The sequence below is a fragment of the Ammospiza caudacuta genome, chromosome 5 (genome assembly GCF_027887145.1).
Source record: "Ammospiza caudacuta isolate bAmmCau1 chromosome 5, bAmmCau1.pri, whole genome shotgun sequence".
Taxonomy (NCBI): domain Eukaryota; kingdom Metazoa; phylum Chordata; class Aves; order Passeriformes; family Passerellidae; genus Ammospiza; species Ammospiza caudacuta.
This window is the reverse complement of record NC_080597.1, coordinates 34,350,669-34,374,410: the sequence shown is the minus strand read 5'-3', so window position 1 is coordinate 34,374,410 and position 23,742 is coordinate 34,350,669. Positions and strand designations below refer to the sequence as shown.

The 23,742-nt window shown below is 41.8% G+C and overlaps 1 protein-coding gene across 1 annotated transcript; it reads right to left on the bottom strand.

Annotated features, from left to right (window-relative positions):
* Nucleotides 1-4,031: 4,031 nt before the first annotated feature.
* On the bottom strand, nucleotides 4,032-23,243 carry UBE2N (ubiquitin conjugating enzyme E2 N). The gene is made up of 4 exons (XM_058804673.1): nucleotides 23,155-23,243; nucleotides 5,671-5,917; nucleotides 5,347-5,487; nucleotides 4,032-4,716 (listed from the first exon to the last, which is right to left on the bottom strand). The coding sequence occupies exons 1-4, from the start codon at nucleotides 23,182-23,184 to the stop codon at nucleotides 4,676-4,678; spliced, it is 459 nt and encodes a 152-aa protein (XP_058660656.1). The 5' UTR covers nucleotides 23,185-23,243; the 3' UTR covers nucleotides 4,032-4,675.
* Nucleotides 23,244-23,742: the final 499 nt, after the last annotated feature.

Sequence of the window (23,742 nt, the reverse complement as noted above, 5' to 3'; positions counted from 1 at the left end):
TGGCTTACCTGTGGCCTAGTGCCCATAACATCCAGACAAATTTTGTAACAAGGTTCTTGTCCTAAGGGCCTTTTTGCTGTCATTCAACTGCTTCACTCTCCTAAATATTTCCTTTCCTGCTTTCTGGCTGGGACACTAATGCAACCTGTCTTTGAATAAGTTGGACGAACATCCACAGCAACTGAAGGAAGAAAAAACACCATTAGAATCACCTTATTGTGTCTTGTGGGATTAGTCTGCCCTTGATAATTGAGCATGGGACCACAGACATTCTTCCATAAATTTACCAGGACCCAGCCTAAGCCTTCAGATTTACCTGGAAGAACATTGTATGACTCATGAGTAGCTGATGGGAAAATGACAGCAGGTATTCAGGCTGAGACAAGCACACCCACTACAGCAAGCAACAACTGAACATCACACATAGAATGTTTCTGATTTATAAATGACCTTTCAAGCCTTAGTAGGCAGCTTAGGTAGGAAGGTTCAGATTAGGCCTGAACCAAAAATACTCCTTCACTCTAGCTCTAAAGGCAAGAACCCAGCTTACACGAGTATCTAGAGCAACCTTGCACAAGTACTTCAGTCAGAGATGATTTTATGTGAAATAATTTGTATTTACCTTCCTAAAACATGAACTAATAAAAATGCTTCTGTTACATGTCACACTTGCATCCATCTCTTACCATGCAGTGTGGAAGTACCTGTGGTTTCTACCTGCCAGTGCTCAAGAATTCTCCTCCAGGTAGAGCACTCGGTCTCAGTGATGAGCTGACCAAGAGTGACAGCTCTGCAGCAACTAACTGAGCTATCCAGGTGTGTCCTCTTGGGGGACAATTCCCTTCCCTAACCCAGGTCAGCCAGTGGGTAGTTCCCCTGAGCACTTCACTGGAGCAGCCTTTCCCCAGGTGTACTCTACTTGCTCACCTAACCCTTATCTAAGAGTTGAGGGGAGTTCATGAAAGCAAACACCACAGATAAAGCAGTCATGCTGCTTGATGCCTCTTTTCTAATGCACTTCAGTGCAACATAATTAAATATTTGCTTTAAAAGCATCCTGCACACTTCCACGGAAAAGGCTGCAATAAACTGTACAAACTCCACTCCAGCAGGCATGTGATAATTAACCTTGTTAATAATGCAACACAGCCATGCTCATAATGCAACACAGTTCAGCAAAGCTCAATACACTTATCAATTTGATTGCACTAGAAACTGTCCAAACTTGCAAGTAAGTAGGAAAGCCTTGTACTAAACCAGACAGATTTGAACAAGCAGTCAAAACCCCAAAAAACAACAAAAGACCCCACACACTCCTAAACAAAACAAAATCAAACAAACAAAAAAGGTGGGGAAGCAGTGGAGGGACTCAACACATCCTCTGGGCTGTGTACCAGCGCAGTCTCCTCAGATTTTCTAGGACAGAAGTGCTGCTCTTCTCTCTACAATGTGAGGGGAAGCCACAAGCAATTGAAAAGTTGTAAGAGTAGTTAAAGGTTATCTTTCTTATTTTACCAGATGTTAAGAACTCTCAGGAAACTTGTTAAACACTGATGGCAGCCCACTGCAGTTAAATGAAGCTCAGTGCCTAAGTAATGAATAATCACTCTTCCTTTTATTTCAGTGTCATATCACATTACAGTCAAGACATGTTATTGACAAAACCTACCAGACATTTTACTTTAACCTTCAAAAAAAACCCCCAAAAAACAAAAAACCCAACCCAAGAAGAAATGTATATAAATAGAGATGTCACTAGTCCATTAAGATGGTCCACAATAGTCTCAATGTGTTAGAAATACAATTACTTGAAAGCTATCAAAGCAATGTTTCACTTGGTTTAGACTAAAGTCAGCTAAGATACAAAACACCTGTTCCATCAGTTCCCAATAATCATATACTTCATACCCATGACAGAACATGGCTACATGTGAAGAGACCACCACTGAATATTTATGCAAAACCAAAAGTCTTCCTCTTGATCTACAGGAAACTACTGCAAAAGTATTTTGCATGTATGGTTATAGAGCCCACACGATAACCCAGGCTCAACAGCTGCACAGTTACTACCCAAACACTTGACACATAAAATGCAATGTCATCACTCTTGCTCAGGATTTTAGGACATTTGACACATAGCACCAGTAATGGTAGAGGAAACCCATTTATTTTGAAGTTGCTGTAAATTGATTCAATAGACACATACTAAAAATGGAGATAAAACTAACATTCCCTAAAAGACAGCTGCATTTGCTTATCAGCTGCAATGGTAGGTGGAAGAGAGATAACTGAGTTTCACATAGTTAAGCAGGTGTATATTCCCAGTTGCTGAGGAAAAGCTTTTATCTTACTGGCTTCAAAGAACTTAGCCTGTCACACATTCCTTGACACAAGCTGGATCATTCCCAGCTTGACTCTATACAGGGCTCTTAGAGGTTTAAAAGTAAAGTATCATTTAATATACATTATCTGGGTCTGGATTCATTCTGCCTATGAAAATGAAACCGTTTTAAGTGCCAGCTCAGGTCTTGTTTCTCTGCTGAAGGGAGGGAAAGCCACTCTCAAAGAGGATGCTTAGGTGGGTCTGACTGTCCTCTGGGGGTGCCACCAGCCCTTAGACTAGAGACAGAGCTGAGGAAAGCTGCATATGTAGTATAAGATAAAGCATTAAGAGGTAGGTGAAGTGAATCCAGAGTCTACAGCACAGCTGACTTATTCTCAGCTGCCTGCCACAGAAGTTATCTATGCTAGCAGCAGATCCAGGACATAGCCCAGCCAGCCCCAAACAGACATTTGTAAGAAGAGAGGGTTAATGGTGCTTACCCACTCTGAAGAACATGCTACAAGCCCTGGACCAGCTTTGGCTTACATTCAACACAGAAAGTACTTTTAAAACAGTTTTTTTTGTGACTCAGTTTGGTGAAAAAGTTGAATTCTGAACCATTCTTCAACCATGTTGGAGAGAACTTCCAGGGACATTAGCAGTTACTAACCACTGAAAGCACTGTCTGCTGGAAAACATAGTTTTAATAGATATGCTTCATCTTACATAAGAGCACAATAAATACACCACATTCTATAGAAATTTCAGATGATACTAGAGGAAGAAGAGGTGAAAGAGGGAGAATACCAACAGACTACATAATCATGCCCCTGCATGACAAAATACTCCCTTTACTGCAACCACTACAAGCTGTCATTTATGAATTTCAGGTTGGCCTTGCCAAAAGCTTTCAAGCTTTTTTGTTGCTTGGTTGGTTGGTTGGTTTTGTGAGGGAGAGGGCTTGGGGAAAAGAAGAGAACAAAGATACAAGAAATGAAGGGAAGCAATTAGTTGGGTTCCCAGAAGAGATACTGCACTTCTAGACAGGATGCATACACAAAAAACAAGGACAAGAAGGAATTTTTTCATCACTTTCCTTCCCTCCAATAAAGAAGCTTTGTTGCTATCTAAGCTGACCAGTTGCTCAAGCAAGTAGCTTAATAAGGCTTGTAGAGAAAAACCAGTGGTATGAGTTGCTAGCTGTAAGGGGCTAAGCAGACATCAGTCAATGCATAAGCTGGCTCTAACAGTGGTTCTACCCACTGGAATTTCAAGTTAATAGAGAGCAGGAATTAAAGAAGTTAGAAAACCGTGCTGCTATGCAGATTCCCATAATTAGTGCTGCTGTTTGCTCTCCACCTCCTACTTCATTCTGGTTATGTCCATGAAAACACACATCGACGCATTGCTAAAATTAAGGTTACAACTGCTCCATCCAAGACTTGTTTCTAAAAGTCACTCCAAATGCAATTTCATATTAAATTGGCCATGTAAGGTCACCCACATAACACAAACTAATAAAAAAGTCAGGAAACAGATGAAGAAAAACAAATAAAAACCCACAAAAAATCCCTTGTGAATTCCCCTTCTTTACTGTTAAATATGTCAGATTGGCGAAGAAAAATTGTCAATTCTGGACTCAATTTTTTTAAATATGATTGTCACAGAGAAATGAAAACACAGCAAAATAAACTATACAAAGGCAAAGTAGAATAACAAAAAATATTTTACTAAAACATAAGATTTACAGGAGATTTTCCAGACAAGCCATACAAAATGGTCACAAGCTTTTTCTTGGAGGGATTTTTCTACACTTGACAGCAGAATCACTATAGTATTAGTGAAGGTGATGGATGTTTAATGTTCCCGTTTTTTGTTCAAACAATGAAGCTTGTCCATCTACAGCGTCTAAGTTAGACTGGGCTAGAGGGTATATTCTAAAATATAACTGGTTAGCTGCTTTTACCAATGCAATTAGCATCACCATAAAAAGGGAGGAGGAGCCCACAGAATTAAAACAAAAAGCCCCGCAGCTAACCCTGCCTACCTTCATTCACAGTGCTTATACTTAAACCATGACAGGAAAAATGATTAAAAGCAGAGATGTGCTGCTGCTTTCAAACAATTTCACAACAATCCAGATGATACTTCTAGCCTCTGCTCATGCGGTACAATAGTGAATTAGGACAAGACACAGATTTGCTAATGTGCATTTAATCACCAAAGGACTGAAGATGTCTGGGCTTTTATTCTGTAATGTTTCTAAGACTGTGTCCATTAAATGCAAACAAAAAAAGGAAGAGGTCTTGGCAGAACAGGAGAAGTGATGCACACTTGATGTTCAAAGCGCATTTAAATATTATTCATGGCATATAGCCTAGTCCATGCTCTGGCTGGAAAGAAAAAGAAACACATTTAAGAAAAGATGCAGTTTCCAGGCTTGATTAAAGTAATTTTAAATTCATATTCTTAAAGATCTCTTTTACAACACTGCTGCAAGCACACAAAATGTATCAGTTCTGAGATTTTTAAGTGCAATTTTGAATTCCAGCAGCTGTCAACTTTTATGTATTATAGAAGCAGTCTGACAGTAGTGGATTCAAAAGTGAAGAGGCATAACATAGCAACTCTTGCATTCCACTATAGCCTGCAAGAGATGCAATATCAGAGATGTACTTTCCATTCCTTAAGCCATAGAGGACAAGCAGTAGAATGCTCCTTCATTTTACCAGAACTCCAAATTAGACAGACTACCATATTAGGACCATCAAAATCCAAGATCAAACAGTTCAATACAGTTTCTTCTTCTATCAGGCCCCGCAGAACTTAAAAATAGACCACTGCAGGCACATTCAGGGCACCTGGACTATGACTGTATGTAGTAATGTTTTGTTTCTTCAAGTTGCAGACATAAAACTAGAGGTCAGGCTTTACACACCATTCCTAAACCTAGAGAAAAAAAAATCTAGAGAGTAAGCCATTCCTAAACCTAGAGAAAAAAAAAAAGTTAGAAGATACATCACCTGTTTCTATGGCTTGGGCTTCATTGGTCTTCCATTGCTCAGCTACATCATTTGCTAGTGGATCATCTGGATTGGGAGCACTTAACAAAGCCTGGATTGATAGCAGAACTGTACGAATCTGCAAAGCTGGGGACCATTTATCTGAAGAAACATTTATAGCACTATGAAACACCATATTCACCACAGTCTACAGAAATAGCAAGTTTTTCCAGATTAAAGAAGAAGGCAAGATATTCTTTAAACACAAGAAAACTCTTTTTAGGGTCAACTTACAAACATCTGTATTTAATATGGTAAGAAGAAAGAAAACATAGTACCACTTACCTTTCAAAATATCTAAACATATTCTTCCCAGCTTGTCTACATTAGGATGGTAAATTTTGGTCATGAAACGTACTTTAGGAGCTGCCATTGGATATTCTTCTGGAAGGAATAGTTCAAGTTTAAATGTCCCACCCTCAAAGGGGGAATCCTGTGGACCTGCAATGACCACATGAAAATAGCGTGCGTTGCTTTCATCTGGCTCTGCTTTTATCCCAGGTACTGGCTCTGCCAGCAAGCGCTGGGTTTCCTACAAGAAAAGGAGAAAATGAAACAAATAAAACCAATTTAAAATAAACATAGAAACCATAAGACCCATACAAACCATTTTAAAAGCAACAAGCATTCATTTAGCCTACATTCACAGAAACTGTGTTACATTCCTCAAAGTCAAAGAACATCTGCAGAAAGGAGATGAGGCAGGGGTAAACTGATACCCATCTCCTCTCAAATCCTCACCTGCTGTGTTTCTGTAACACACAGTAATAGATAACTCAGCTGCCTCAATTTTCTTAACTTTTGATTGAACTATTGCCAAGCTGCTGTGTTTTTCTCAATATACTTAAAAGCACTTTAAAGAATACCACAATTATAACACCAAAAGCATTTCCCATTCTACCTTAAATAAAAACTCCCATAAGTGAAAAGCCAAAGGGATTAATCACCCACAGAAAGAGTTCAAGGCTTACTCTTAACAAGAGTGGACTGGTTTATTAAGCTGAACATTTGTACTGGAATCAGATCCAACTTTGAAGAATTTAAAGTGCTACTCTTCTGCAACACTAAAGGTATATTTTAAGGATGTTTTATATATTTAGACATATAGATGCATAAATAGCTTTGGTGTGAGCACATTCAGCCTACATATACCCATGTTTAAAGTCACCATAACAGACAGTGGAAGACAGTAAAGATGTTCTGTAAACAGCAAAATAAGGGAAGGCCAGTCTCCTACAGGGACCTGGTTTCTTTGTTGCTCCATTCTTCTGCCAATCCCACCTCAGGCAACAAGCTGTGAGCACAGCTAAGAGCTGCCCACCCTGCCAATGCACTGAGCACACACACCAAGGCAGGTACATCCTCCTTTCCTCTGCTGCCTGCCTTCACAAGTCTTATGGGCACCATTCCAGCTCTTATAAAAAAAGACCCCAAGGTCAAAATGGGCAAAAGGACACTAGGCAGGGACAAAAAACTCCTGCTAACGCCTCATTTCCTCACACAATTTTAGTCCCGTTTCCTCTTTCCTTCTAAGAGTGCTTTTACTGTGTACACTTAATTTTTTCACCACCTTTCTGTGTTGGCTTTCACAAAGAAAAATCATCCTGTTTCTACTGACAGAAGATGTCAACTTGTAGGTGTAACTTTATTTCATTATTTCAATTTTATAGCATATTTATTCACATGTCTACAACAGCACTTCCAAGGATGGGGCATGCACAATTTCTCTGCACAACCTGTTCCACTACCTCACCACCCCCACAGTAAAGAATTTCTTCTTAACATCATATCTAAACCCACTCTCAGTTTGGAGCCATTTCTCTTGTCCTGTCAGTATGCACACCCTCATAGTCAGCCTCTCTCCAATACAGTAAGTCTCTATACAAGCACAAAGCACACAGATTACCTCTACTTAGCTAAATAAATTCTTCAAACCTTGCTGCACTGCTGCATTACTCTTGCAGAAATAAGTGTACACAGCATTAAGTGATATGGCTGTCCTGATGCAGTTAAATAACAACTTATTTTACAAAAACTGATCAATACTTAAAGAAGTAAAGTCATGGGAATTAATTCCAAAATCTAATTACTCATCTCTGAATTCTCAAGGTCCTACAAATTGTAATATAAAATTTATTACTATGTATATTTGCAAACGTAAACTAAATATAACTGGTGTGCTTCCTTGTTTCAGCTACATATTGTCTACTTATCTGCATAGACATTAGATGCCACTTACACACCTCCCTGGAAGGCCATCCAAGCCTCTTAGAACTGTCTACATTTACTTCTGTGAGTATATTCATATTATAAGCATAACTTTATAACTTACTCATTTGTATTCTGCTGGCTATTTACTTGTACGCTAATTGTGCAGAAAAGCAGTCATAACAAATTCTGATAGTTTACATCCAATGGTATGAAAAGTCAGTAAGAAACTACAGATAACCCCTGAAATGCATAAACCATTTTCAGTTTGTTTCAGCAGGCTGTCAGTATGAGTGCTGCCTCAGGTAAATGGGACAGTTTGGGTTTCTGCCTGTGAAAGACCATATACTGTTGGACAGCTCTGGCAGAGGAAAGTGTCTTATGCTTAAAATAAACTAATGTGAGCCAACTGAAAACCTAAAAATGAGTAACTTACAGGAAAGACCAATTTTTAAACTTTTTCACAGCTGGACTTTGCCAGAGATGTGCTCCTAAGGAAACCGTGGCTTTGGTTCTGATGGGCACGCTCAAAGACTATTTTTTAATATTAAGGATAACACATTTTAATAGCTGGGCTGATCTCAGCAGTCCCTAGTTATGCCAGGATGCTGACTGTAACTACACTGGGGAGCCAATCCTGGCTTAAAACATCCCAGAACCAGCAGCTCTCTGGCAGCAGCATCAGCACTTCTACCTGCCAGCAGATCCGAGGGAGCAGTCCTGGCTGCGAGCTGCACGTTCTGCCGCTAAAAACCACTTGTCAGTAAACAGCGGGAGAGCCCAGAGATGAGAAAAACAATTCCTTCAGTGCAGGCACCCCGTAATACCTAAGGGGCCGTACCACTGTGAGCATGTCACCCTGCTCAGAAAGCCCTTCATGCCTCCACATTCTGTGACTGTGGTCACCTCGCTACAAACACACCAGAAAAAGGGCTTGCCAAAAAGAGTGTTTGTGCTGCATACAGCCACTGAGTACTGAGCCTCCTCTGAGCCCACAAGGGAACATTAATATTAGATGAAAATTCCAAAGAGCACACCTTGCTTCCTGCACTGCACACAGAGCTCCATCACTATCAGTGTCATTGAAGCTGTTTCCAAACACAAATGAGGATGAACACCTGTGAGGGAGCTGGCTGACACTCATCTTTCACACCTGCCAGGCTCCGCTGCAGCAGAGAGCAAGCACCAGGCTAAACTTCTCCAAAACACTCAAAATGAAAGGCCATGATCCCATGAACACATCACTGCCTTTGTGCAAAAGCTTCAGAAAACACTTTTTGTGCAAGAGCTTCAGAAAACACTTTTTGTGCACAAGCTTCAGAAAACAGCTTTTTAGAGCTGTATAACACAGATAAGCTTGTTAGACTGCAATGAACATAGCAAAAATGCTGTTTATTGAGAAAATGTGCAATGTTTGTACTTAAATACATTAATACTTCCTAAATTTTGACAATAAATAAGGGGTTTGTCCTGCAATTATGAAGACATTAACAATAATATCTTAACTATATTTGGGGGGACATCATGGAAAAGGAACAAAAAGGGAGAAATTAATCAAAAAGTTACATTGTAAGGTCTAAGCATATAAAATGCTTAAATACACAACTAGGCCCAATTCTAAAGTAATTACAGGGACTCAATTTCCACATTTTAGGGTAAGAAGACAGCTGCAGACATGCTGACACTAAAATAAATTTGATTTGCCATAAAACTTGCAAAAATAAGTCATATTTGAGAAAAAATTGTGAGTATACAGGCAATGTTATGCACCTGGTCACAACATATAAACAGGTCAGGAAGCTGATCTGTTTATAGATTTTAATTTTTTTAAGTGTACATTACCAATTAAAAACCCTAAATAAACAAAACAAAAAGAAATACAAAAAAAAGGCCACTGCAAAAAATAGCCACCTACCACCCTGTACATCACCCACGAGAGAATGAGGAGAGGTGGACAAAACAAGGAAATGTTGAACTACACATTGATCTTATTCTCTAATTCCCAGAGGACGCCTACCCAATGAAAATAAGTATCCCAAACACATTTAAATAAATAAATAAATGCTTAATTTCTTTTAATGAAACTTTTAATTTACCACCTTTATTAACTCATCAGGATGATTGAACACATGCAATACTTGACTTCCCACGTTTTTTTAGGTAGACTTTCTTTTCTTACACTTTTTTAACTGAGGAAGTGAGTTTTATGCACTCTGTTACCTCCTCTTTTTCCCCCAAAACTGCCTTTAGAACCTTTGTCCAATTTCAACTGTTCTGTATGTTTTGTAAGCTGTCAATGGCTAAGGATAACCAAGCTCAGTGCTACTGGAGAGGAAGACATGAACAGCTCCAGCACTACCACTCTGCTGTTTGGCCAATTTATTCCAACCAAGTATAACCCTTGCCCAGCAAAAATCTCTGACAATAAAGATAAAAAGAGCTGAAACACACAAATACAAACATGATAAAAAGGACAAATAATAAATTCAGAGAAAACTGGGTTTTGCAGTTCTGCTGCTCACAAAAAATGTTTTTACAACAGAACAGTTAATTTTGTCTCCAACAAGAATACAAATTCCCATCGAGTTCCCAAATTGTATTATGCAGTGGTTTTTATTAGCTCTCCTCTAGCATACTGAAGTTTCACAGAAGATATTTCAGCACATATTCTGAAAGCTCTAGAGCCTTCAGTGAAGTTTCCCATGCTGTCATAGGCAATTATCTGTCATACTCTGCAATGTTTTTAGATTGACACTTATTCTCACTCCTGTATTTACTCCACTTTTTCCAATTCCAAGTAATGTAACAATTTCTATTGACTAAAATAAATTAATAAACCCAAAAAGATACATGCCAGTCCATACTTGAAAAAAACCACATCTGACAACCACAACTGGTTATGCCTCCCCCCTTTTTATGCCTTCCCTTTTTTATTTTTAATTAAGTGGTTAGAAAACACAGAAGTGTTGAAGGTGTTTTGACAAGCAAAAGCAAAGCTTTCCTTATTAACACAGGTGGCCTGAAGCAGAGTGACAGATGATACTGATGGCACAGATGGTGTAGCTGACATTCTGCACAGCTATTCTTCTATGAAGACATTAAATTGAAAACTAATTATACCTGAGGGGGAAGAAACCCTCAACCTGTTTTTACAGTAACATGTAAGGATAGGAAGCCGCAGGAAGAGAGAGCATTTGATCTTTAGAAGAGACCAGCAGAGCAGGAGGCAGGGGTAAGGGCTTTTGAGCTTGCCAAGACTAAGAGAAGCCACACAATGAGGAGAGATGGATCTGCAGGAGAGCTGGTTTCATTCATTCTTTGAGCTATTGCTTGGTTATTCTGCTTTCAGTCAAAGGGGGAAAAATGTTACTGAAAAGCAGACATAACCACCAGGATTCTCCTTGTTCACACATACAGAGTAAAACAGAGCACTTCTTTAAGGAAGTAAAGGCAACAGCCTAGAAGATGCTTCCATACAGACATACAGGAAAATCAACTGCTAATGAACATGGAGGTATGAGCAAGCATACAAAGGAGGAATCCATTACAAATATACTATTTCAATCACTTTCAGCCTTGTAAGAAGTGTTTACAAAAGCCTCAAGCTGTCAAGGCCTTAGTCAAAACAACTAAAAAGATTTCTGTGTGCTACTCTTGAAAAACAAAAAGCTACTTCACAAGTCTTGCTTGCTATGAACAGACTAAGGCAGGACCAAAGAAATAACTACAAATAGATAGCGCCAAAATACAAAAGCAGCAAATACCAGAATCAGAAGACTCACGTATGCAAGTAATTGCAAAAAAACCCCAAAGGTTATTTCTTACCTACCAGAGTCACTGCAGCTGAACTGTAAAGCTTCTCCGTCTGACAGAGACCACTACAGTACTGAAGGAACAAATTTTGGCATGGCATTAGACAATTTTACAAGCTTCTTCATTGCTTTTTAGAAAGGAGAACTATTTTTTGCTTGGAAAAATAGTGCAATTCTGTTCCCTGTGCTATGGCAATAGTTAACCACCACAAATTTTACACTGCCTGCCAAGCAACATGGCTAAAACAGTTAGGAACAAATCAATACTGAACACCCACAAAATATGTGACCTTTAAAGCTACTGTGTGAATGCCACTAGAATTTAAGAGAAGCTTGCCTGTGAAGTCAGCACAAACTAGCTCAGAGAAGAAATCCAAGCTCCATATCTCTAGACAAATGTGCTTTGCTTAGTAATTCAGTTACCTGCATTTTATTTCCCTGATACTCCAATTTTCTTATTTCACACTCAATATTACTGCTATGCAGATTACTTTAATAAATAAAACATGCTGCTTATTAGTCCACTAATACCATGGTCTCAGTGAGTGTTACAATTGAAGGAACACACTATTTTACAGAATGGTCTTCTGGACCACATTATCCTTTGATACCAGCTGTGAAATCACCTAGTGAGCTTTGTAAAATCCATTAGAACAAAGGTAGCTTAGAGAAATCACACCGCCTTACAGGGTCTGAATATTCTAAGGCGATAAATGATCAGCCACTGCAGAAAGGAAAGAAAAAAACAAATTTGTGGTGCTTTTCCAGTTCAGCCTATTATGCACTTTCACTTTTGCCTATATAGCTATCTCTTGACTTCATGGTCTAATATAGCAAGTGCCGAAAAGAAAAGAAAAGGGAAAAGTCATTCAAGAGAGAAGAGTCCCTGATGCAGTGCACCAGATGTTCCATGCAAACAGCTGTGCCAATAAAAAGCAGGGGGCAAACACATGCTCTCAGAAGGATGGGAGAAGATTCCTTTTGCTGAAAGGGCTGGTTTAGAGAGCTGGGACTGCAGTGTAACCACAGCAGGACACCAGTGTAACAGATTACTATTCTGTAACCAACCTAAAAAGGAAATGCAGAGCCTTCCCTCCTCATTCCAAAGGAAGAAGCTTAACTACCAACTAGGCTAATTTCAGTAACAGATGGTAAACTACTAAATTAAAAGTCTTCACCCATCTATAAAAGTCTTAAACACCAAAGACTCTGCATGTCTATAACAGTTATCAAAGAACCTTTAATAACACTAAGACTACAGAAAAGCATCTTTATGGCTAGCAACTTTATGCTACTACCTTAAAAAGAAATAATATCATTCAGAGGCTGACATATCTGTGATAAAATTATTCTGAAACTTCAAAACACAAAACATTACTAAAGGTCTCTTACATAAAGAGAAAACACTGCAGGTCTTAAAGCTATTAAATATCTGAAATGGCACAATACCACATCATTATACAAAGTCTCAGGGGAATGATTCTTTATTCATATTTTCAGTAACACATTTACTAGCTCAATTTTCTAAGCAGTAGTCAAGCAATTTTCCTTCCGTATCACACTCCTACAACTTTGTCAGGCCAAGGCAAGGTACAAGTCCTCTCTAATCTATGTCAGACACTGAGAAAGTGTAGGCAGAATCTACCTTTACTTGTAGGTTCAACTAACTCTCTTTATTCTGAACAGATCAGGGAATACAGATGATGGATGTGAACTTAATCTACAACAGGAATTACAACTTAAGTATGAGTGTCTATTGCTGCCAACTTGCCAGAAATTACCATTCTGCAAATCTACTGAGAAAGCACACCCTGACAGCATTCCCAATGCAACTCAGGAAAAGTGAGCTAGGTCTTCTTAACTAGATTAAAGATCCGATTGACAACATAAACACTCTGCTGCCATCCAGCAGAGGACAGGAACTTCCAATAGAAACCATGGAACAGCTGGCACTGGCTGTGGATAAAAGCATCTCCCACCAGTACAAATTAAAAAAATCTGCACACCCCTTGACAAGTTTCTTCCACAGGTGCTACAGGAGAAGGTCTCCAAACAGCCAGCTACCAAACTTTTTTAACCCTGGCCATTTACAAAGGGAACAATAGGATGCAATGCAACACTGTAAGAATAATCCCAAAATGGCGAAAAAAAAGCATTACTTGTAAAATTAAAAAGGCACCCCAACTGAAAGAAATCCACATCAGTTTACATTTTTTTTTTTTGTATTTGGTATGATCTAATTCAACTGCATTACCAACTGAGGACTTGTACAGGCTGTATGCATCAAGCTGCTGGCAGCAGAGGGACTCCACGGGTGACCTCTGTGAGGAGAGGCCAGGAGCTGTACCTCACCAGACACAGCCAGCTCCAAAAACATGCCAAAGCACATGGGTGAATCCATCAGCCAAGCCGGTGGCACACCTGGGAAAATGTACTTAAGAAAGGACAGAAAACAGCACCACACAGAGAGAACAGCAAGGGGTAAAAAAAAAAAAAAAAAAAGGTGTGCAAAACTAATGTGAACAAGAAGGTCAGAGAAGGACAGTAAGGACAAGCTCCAGGCACGGGTGCAAAGATTCCCTGCAGCCCATGAAGGACCACAATGGAGCACACACCCACATTGTATCCTATGGAGTGGACCACTCCAGAGCACAGGAAAAGTGTGGAGACGAAGGAACAGCAGAGAGGAGCTGCTGTGGACTCACCATAAACCCCCATTCTCCACTCCCTTGCATCCATCAGGGACAGGCAAGTTGGGGAGCAAGGAGTGAAGGACTGAAGTGGAATACTGGAAAAGGGTGGCAAAGCTGCTGTTTTAATTTTGTCTTTGTTTCTCATCATCCAATTCTATCTTACCTGGAAGCAAATTAATTAATTAATGTGTCCCAAGTGGAACCTGTTTTGCCATGATGATTATCAGTAAATGACCTCTCTTTGTCTTGTTTCCTTCTTATTTTTTCCCCCTGCCTGGTGGAGGTGGGGAGAGAGCGTGGCTGGGTGAGCACCTGGCCAAGGTCAGCCCACCTCACCATAAACCACACATTACTTTTTAATCTGTGTTTGAGATGTGGTATCCAGAACCACTTTTAGAGAGAATGCAGTAGGCAGTTTCTACTCCACAGATGATAGAAAATTAAGAATTTTTGAGAAAGAGATGACAGACTTAAAATTAAAACCACTAGCTCCATTTCCTGCTACAGTTGAAATAATCAACACTTATCACTTGCAGGATATCACACATAACAATTTATGGGGAGAAAATGTGATGAGGAAAAAGAGAGATCTTTCAGTTTAACTGATTGCTCATCAGTTATTTCAGTATTTGCTTCCTAAGGGAGATCAGACATTTGCTACCAAATCCTCCAGGAAGATTTCTAAAACAGATGAAAAGACACTACCAATAGCAAAAATCAAAGAGTTGTTGTTTTTTTTTTTTAATTACACCTAAGTTCCCCTATTTTTTAGTCATTGAGAGTGGAAGTCCTTTGTTTCATTCTTCATTGGCTGTTGAGTTTACAATTAAGTCAAATTGCTTTTCTACCCACCATTTCAGCATGGTTCTCAGTTCTTCTTGATTAACTTCACTCGCATCTGTAACTACCTCCACCATTTCCTTTCGTCACAAGATGCAAGTGTGCCCACATGGGAAGCTTTAATTTCTCAGCAGCACTGCTAATCTGAACAGTCATCATTCCATATACTCCACTCATCAGCCCAAATGTTTGCAAAGTCAAATAACAGATGAGATCACAGAACTGATTTGGTTTAAGAAATAACCTTTACTGCAGAGTTCTGAGCCAAATCAGTTCCTCAGCCTAAGTTCACCTCAGTGGCACAAAAATTTTTGTGCCAGCACAGTCCAAGCTGAATCTGTTCATACAGTAAGGCTGTTCAATCTGAATGAGAATCACAGAACAGCCTGGGTTGGAAAGGACCTTAAAGATCACCTAGTGCAATTCTCTTGCCATGGGCAGGGACACCTCCCACTAGGTCAGATTGCTCAGAGCCCCATCCAACCTGGCCTTTAACACTTCCAGGGATGGAACATCCACAGCTTCACTGACCAACCTGTTCCAGTGCCTCACCACCCTCACAGTAAAGAATTTCTTCCTTACATCCAATCTAAACCTGCCCTCTTGCAGTTTGAATCCACTCCCCTTGTCCTATCCCTCTATGCCCTTGTAAAAGTCCTTCTCCAGCTCTTTTGTAGGCTGCGACAAGAATGAGCCAGATTGATCACTTCACAAACTTCTGGTTAAGCAACTAAGTGGTAACTTCTTCACTTTGTGCAGCTCTCTGCCAAAAACAGAAGTACAATAACCAACTGCAGCATTTCAACTGAGACTACACACTCAGAGTAGAGTTATTGTAAGAGAATACATTTCTTTCATACTTTCATTTTGACCACTACATCCAACAGTCCAGATTCATTTTGGGGTACGAAATAGAGACTTAAGGCTTTAGTTAAAGCACTATATTGGCACAGTGACAAGTTATAATTACTTGCCAAATGACAATTCTTTCCTGTTTGACTGCGATAAAGGGGAAGATCACACTGATCTCCTTCACTGAGGAGTGATAAATTGCACACAAGAAGGTAAAAAAGCATGCATATTTTTGCTTTGATTTTTGAGGGGGAGGCAATAAGAAAAAGTGAAACTTATCAGTCAAAACTGTCTTTTACATATAGGGATAAAGCTGCCTCAGAAAACTACAAAGATTTAATTCAAAACTTAATATTGCATTACATCACATTTTGGCACAAATTCTTCCAGGGTCTATCAATTCATTAGCTACAGCTATGCAAAGAACCGGCTGTAACCAGCATTACTGAAAACAAACTGGTTACCTAAGCAGATGTCATATTGTCAGGGAGATTTAAGAATGTTTACATTAAAATTATATAACTGTAAAACAATTTCATTGAAGAAAATCTTCTGAAAATAACATTACCTTTTAGGACAAGGAAAAAAAGAAGTAGCAGCAAAGCCCATTAAACTGCAAAGCAAGGGACAAACATCATAAATAGGAGGCTACAATTTGGTTCACAAAAGCCAGCCTCCACATGAATTCTCTCCCCTGCCATACAATCCCCAAGAGTCAGCATTCCACATGCCCCCACTTCCTGGGCTCATTACTGACTACTGTCTCTTGTACAGTAATTAATGCTTCTACCACCCTGTAGATTCCCAGACTCTAAAACTAGCCCCAACTGTATCCAACACCACCTCCAAAAAAAAGGCAAGGAAACATGTTCAAAGTGTCAACATGTCAAAGGCATCAGCTATTAAAAAAAAAAACCAAAAAACAGTGGTACAGTAGATTCAGAAAACGTTATCTAGTATTCGACATACAGACAGTTGTCCAACAAATTGATACTACAGCTCTGCTAAGCAAGCACTGTGAATGAACTCTGGATTGCTCACAATCCTCTCACACACTTCTGGCTCTCTAAATCCCATCATCACACAATTTTAACCACTGCAAAACCACTTGCAACGAGATGAACACAAATGTATTCCAAGTAACAGTGCCTTCCCAGAAGAGAAAAAATCCCCAGAATCTACCCACTCTTGGAAGAAGACCTTGTAGCCAAGCAGCAACATGGAGAGGGGCATTTTAAGGTCAGCAGCACCTCCCCCGAGAATGACCTCATTCTCGAGTTTTCCACGGCAGATTACAGGATTTTGGAACTGCGAATCTGAGATCCTATGCAAATTCCTAAAGGATTATCTATGTGATAGCACAGACAGAGCTTTTCACAGTGCATCTTCGGCTATTGTAAAGTAAAGCAGAACTGAATTCACTAAGCTAAGAGTGTAAACCACTCCTGCAGTTATCCTGATGGAGCACATTTGCTCTGGAGGCCTGCATTCATATACAGTGCAGAGTCAACAATCAAAGTGTGGTTAATGCACACTAACTCATACTGAGCTTCTGCCCAAACGCTGTCTATACTGGGTGTGCATGGCAAGGGCCTGCTAGGGGGACAGGCCCACTGAGGTGCTTCTGTGAGAAGATGCCAGAAGCTTCTTTCCCCATGCCCAAAAGAGCCAGCAGCAGCCAGCTCCAAGACCTGCCCCTGGCCAAGGCTGAGCCCATCAGCAATGGTGGTAGCACCTCTGAGGTAGTAATATATTTAAGAAATGGAAAAAACCCCACAACCTGGGCAGCAGGACAAAGAAAAGAGATTATGTGAGAACAACAACTCTGCAGAACCAAGGTCAGTGCAGAAGGAGAGGGAGGAGGAGGTGCTCCAGGTATGGGGGCAGAGACTCCCCTGCAGCCCATGGATGGCCCCATGCTGGAGCACGTAGATGTGCCCATAGGAGACTGGGACCCCATGGGAAGCCTACAGCGAAGCAAGCTCCTGGCAGGTCGTGGTGAGAGAGAAATGCTGGAGCAGGTTTGCTGGCACAAGGTATGACCCATGTGAACTTGTGACCCACACTGAAGCACTCTGATCCTGAAGGACTGCACCCTGTGGACAGGACCCACAGTGCAGGAGTTCACAAAGACTGTAGCCTGTGGGAAGGACTTATGTTGGAGAAGTTCATGGAGGGACCTCATGCTGGAGCAGGCAGAGTACAGAGAGTTCTGTCCCTAACGAGGATGGAGCATCAGTGAAAACACGTATGCACTCAACACAACCCCCACTTCCCATTCCCCTGCACTGCTGAGGGGTAGGAGAGAGGAAAATCAGGAATGAAGTTGAGCCCAGGAAGAAGGGTGAGGTGGGGGGAAAGCTGTTTTAAGATTTGGGTTTCATTTCTCATTAATCTACTAGGTTTCGATAGGTAATAAATGAAATTAATTTCCCCAAGTCAAGTCTGTTCTGCCCAGGACTGCAATGGGTGAGTGATACTTCCCTGTGATTCTCCTGACCCAGGAACCTTTGGTTGTACTTTCTCTCCCCAGCTCAGATGAGGGGAGGGATAGAGTGGTGTCCAGCCAGGGTCAATCCACCACACCATCTATGCAAAATTTGCATCTTGCTTCTCACTATTAATTCACCAGTCATAAGTAACTTTAAAAATGTGATTTTGTTTTATACTATTACACAAAACAAATTTTGGTGATACTCTGAAAGCCATCTAAACATTAACAGACATATTACAGTATAAAATAACTGCATACAAATGTAAAGCAATAAGAACCCATTGGTTTACTATAGGTTTGTGCCTTGAAGTTGCTCAAGATGGTCCAAACAGGATTATTGCCTCTGTCTGGGTTATTTGCTGGGGTTTTCCTCAGTTTTTATTCTACAGAGTCTACTGAAATCTTCTTTAAGGAAAAGGTTGTGAAAAGTTACCAGTGTCCTCTGAAAGATCTGTTATTAAGACACCACATTTTCTTTTTAGACTAGACCTAACTGGAAGGTTTTCTCATCCTCTGGGCCTGAGCCTTTTTCTCAGCTTCCCTCCCCTGCCTGCACAAAGCACCTGTCCTGCCAAGCTGCAGCTCCCAGTACCTGCCTGCATGCTCCTCCCACTACCGCAGCCAGCCCAGACCATACCGGGCACCTGGCAAGAAGACTCAGAGAGGGCTGCAAAACAGCACCTGTACCATCTTTCTGCACCTGGCGGGAGGGGGAGACAGGAGCAGGGAGAAAATGGTTTTGAGAAGAGCACAAAAACACCTCTGAAAATTCCCAAAATTTTCACTCTTCTATCAAATTTTAAGTTATCCACCAGATTCAAATGGCATACAAGATGCAAAGAGACATTACATTCTCTGATAAATGTCAAGGAGCAGCATTCTTCAGAAGTAATGTTTTCTGTGCCTAACCACCATCCAAAGAAATACAAAACACCACAAAAAGGTATTAGGTTTACCTCAAGTCTTTGTTATTTATTTTTTTTTTATTCAGGAAATAAAAAAGTGGTCAGACATGTCACAGAAATCAAAAAGTAGCAGTGACTTAAATTTTCATGTGGAGACAGAAGTCCATGCCTCAAAAATCCAAAGCTTTCAAGAAAAAGTAAGAAACTTCAAGTTGGCTGCCAGTAACACTTTTAAAGAACTTCTAGAAAGTTCCAGTTGCAGACTAAATGCCTGATTTATACAGGGAAAAAACCTCAAATATATAAGGCTGATTATACTGGCCTCTACTATAGAATGCTCTAAGAGCCTAGCATCACACACACCAAGCAAATCTCCATAAAACCTCCCAGAAATTTTACATTTCGAAGCAGCATTTTGTAGCTAGCAATCCAAATGTTCTCAGAGTTTCAAAAAATACAGCAAGCAGGAGTTCACTGCAGATAATGGAAATAGCTTCACACAGTAAATAGCAAGGAATGCATATCTCAGACAACACCACAGTATTGTGCAGGGGAGGAAATCAAAGCCTCTGTAATTTAACACTGATAAATTCATTACAAAAAAAAAAAATCTGAAGTAGCCTCAGCTACTGCTTCAGATGGTTACTGCATGCTAGGAGCAGCTGCAGTGATTGTAACAGAAGCGTTAATAACAACTGGCTACAGTCAACTTAGAGACCTGTGCATCAAATCATGAATGATGAGATCACTGCAGCAATGAAAACAGCAGAGAAAAAAGCCCTTTAAAAGATGATATGGGACAATATTATCCATTCCATTCACATACTCTGACTGCACTTGACACAGCAATGAGGTGGATTGAATGTCAGCCAAGAAAAAAATTCAGATGCAATTCAATTCCTTACTTGACTGGAGGTACGTGACTTTGCAACATGGGAAAGAATCAATATAATAAGTGCTTGAAAGTAAAAGTCACTGGGCTTATTTATTGTCTGTTGCAAAGGCTCACCTTTTAATACTGGAAATAGGCACTTTTTGGAAAGAAGTTTACAGCATAAAAACCACACATCTGTGATATGTGCCAATAACACATTTTAATTTTATCTTACATTAATAGTTTTTTGGTCAAGATGATTCTCATAGGACCCTTGGTGTTGAACTACTGAAGAAAACAAAAATACTCTTCTCTATTCACAAGACACAAGGTTTTCCAATTCTGATTACATCTTCAAAGATTCAAAACTACATCAATGTCTTCTACTCACCATTTGTAACATGCTAACAGTCATAATTCTAAAGCAAGTAATCTTTTGAACTTACAGACCATTCCCACACATGCTTTATTAAAGTCCATTTCTAAGTAATCTGAGGACAGCAAATTGGGAATAATTCTGTATGTTCTGCAACAACTGCTTTACAACACCCCTACTGTCACCTTTTCATTGACTTTGAAGAAAGTATTGGAAACATAAACAGAGCTCTTGCCACTGCAAGGAAAGCTCCTGCTCTCCTCCTGGGCTGGAGGACAGCCTGCGCAGAGCAGAGGCGCAGGCTGAGGAGCACAGGGCTGCAAGTCAACCTGAGCCCGGCCATCTGCCAGCAGTCGCTCAAGACAGGGAATGCCAACTGCTTCTGGAGCGGCCAGCCAGGCTCAGGCCTTCATTACAGTCCAAATACACTCTCCTAGCCCCAAGCAGCCATCCATGGTCTCTCCTGGATGACAACACAAAGGGGGCATGTGGCAAAAAGGGAGAAAGGTCTTTTCCTAAAAGTATCTGCGCCATTTCATTATCATTAAATTTACTACTGCACGTAGCATGAAGATTTAATTTTCTTTACTGGAGTGATTTTACTGTTACTCAGCTATTTCCTATCTCTCTCTTCCATTTCTTTTCCTGATCTTTCAAATACTCACTAGCAACTGAGTTCACTCCCTCCTCTCCCTCTAAGGCATCCAGAATAGGAAATTTAACATTAAAGTCAAAATTGGCATGACAATCCTCACTGAAGACTCCTAAAGATTTTAGCAGGCATATTTCTGGGACTGCACCTCTGCAGCTGTGATATTTCAAGATATGACTTTGCACATTTTTGAGGCTGTAGTAACTAGTCAGACTCAAGTCCTAGATCATAGGCACATATGGCAACCTAAGGCACGCACAGCACAGGAGCTGAAGAGCTGATCATCTAACACAATCAAGCCAAGATTTAATAACTCTAGGCTGGCTGCAGACAACTCCAATGCACACATGGAAATACCCAACCCATCATATGTCTAAGAGGGATCCTTCATAGAAAATCTGGACTTTCTAGGACTCTTTTTAGCCCTTCATCTTTCTTCTTCAAGAGGAAAAGAAACAGTCCCATATCACCACACATCTTTGAAGTGAGTTGTGTAAATTGTGCCAGCGTTTTTGTCTAGAAAAGCATAAGAAAGCAAAAGTACCACGAAAAAAATTTACGCTCTAGCAGAAGTAGGTGCACTTCTCGATTGTATTCTGGGGAGGTGTCAAGACCAATGAAAATTTAACGCAGACACCAGCCTCATGACTGAGCTCTTACTGCAACCCTGTGATAAACACCAGTTCCACTGTATTATGAATCACTGCTCCCTATCACACCTGAAATACATTCAGATTAGCATGCTGTGCACTCAGGCAGCTGGCTAGGTGTCAAAATCTGTAAGATTTGCCCTCTTTAATTTTACTACTTACAATTCTGAGCACTAATCATAGTTTAGCTCTGCTTCACAGAAGATAAATGCTACTTCTGCCTTATTTTACCTCATCGTCTCTATCAGTTACTTGATAACTTGACTTTTAGATGAAATAACTGTATTTTTTAATCCACTATTGAACACTTAATAAATTCATTTATTTACAATGGTTACCAACCGAGAGAGCTCCACAGTGTTAAAAACTAACATCCACTCACAGTAACAAGTTATGAGGATGCTGTCATTTCCTGTGAGGGCTAACAAACCTTACTGGAATCGTCTAATAACTTTTGTAAAGAGAATGATCACCCATTCGAGGGCTTCCTTTCGCACCATTACAAATTGAGTAGGAGACAGCAGCACAGCAGGAGCACCCACGTGAGCTACAGGAGCGAGCTGTTTTCATAGCTTGAAAGACAGTTACCTGTATCTCCAGTAAGTGACCAAAAATTACTTATGCCTTAAGCTGGAACTGAATTCGCAGGATCTGCTGAAAGTACCCCAAAGTTAAGAACCCTTGCAAAGCTGGGCAAATCAAAGTGGAAACATGATACCGAACGGCCAGCACGGCACGTTAATGGGTAAGGGCCGACAGCTCCGAGCAAGTGCAGCAGTAACCAGGCTGTCCCAGCGTGTACCACCGGTGCCGATGTCCCTGTGGCCCAGGCGCACTGCTCGCCGTGCCTTGTCCCTCATCGCACAGGAGGAAACCGCGCACGGCGCCACCGCTCCCCTCCCCCGGCCCAAGCACGCCGAGAGCTGCGCGGGGAAGCCGGGGGCTGGCGGAAGCCCCCGGTGAGGAGCGGCAGGGCGGGCAGAATAGAGGGGGGTGTGCCCGGTGTCTTTCGAGCTCCGGACCCCGGGGGGTGCGCAGATACCAGCGCCCGGCAGCACCGGGGGCCGAGGGGCGCCGCCGCCGCCCGGGCGGTCGCCGCAAAGGGCGCGGGCCCGCGCCCGCCGGGAGGGCCCAGCCGCTCCCGCCGCCCGCGCACGCCGACACAGCGGGCAGGGGACCCCCGCGGCGGCGGGGGGAAGCGGCGGGGGCGCGGGCGGGGCGGCAGCGAGGCGCCCCTCGCCCGGCAGGGGCGGGAGGAGGCCCTGCCCTAGCGCGGCCCTGCTCCCGGGCACCGGAAGCGGCGGCCGGCGCGGCGCAGCGCTGCCCCGAGCGCGGGAGCCCGGCCCGGCGCACCCGGCGCTCCCGGCGGGGCATGGCGGAGCGGCGCGCGGCGGGCCGGGCGCGCGGCCGTACCTTGATGATCCTGCGGGGCAGCCCGGCCATCTTGTCTCGTCGGTGCAGGCTCGGGGCGCGCCTCCGCTCGGGGCGCGCGCACGGCCGGAAAGACCCGCGCCGCGCTTCCTGCGGCACCGCCCTGCGCGCGTGACGCCGGGAAATGTAGGATAAAGGGATCGGCGCGCGGGGTCAGCGCCCGGCACGGCACAATGGAGCCGGCGTCAGGGGCTGTGCGTGCGCTGTCAGCGCCAAACGGCTGCCGGGCCCTGACTGTTAGCTGCCGTGAGAGTCCCTTAACCTGCCTCAAGGGTAGCTTAGAACACCAGCACCTAAAGGACAAGGCGATCCTGATAGAGTCCAGCAAAGGGCCACAAAGGCAATGAGGGGTCTGGCACATCTCTAACGAGGAGAGACTGAGGGAGCTGGGCCTGTTCAGTCTAGAGAGGAAAAGCCTGAGAAAGGATCTCATCAATACATAAAAATATTTCAAGGGTGGGTTTTAAGAGAATAGAGGCAGACTTTTCAGTGGTGCCCAGCAACTGGACAAAGAGCAATGGCCATAAAATAAAACACAAGAAGTTCCATCTCAACATGAGGAAGAACTTG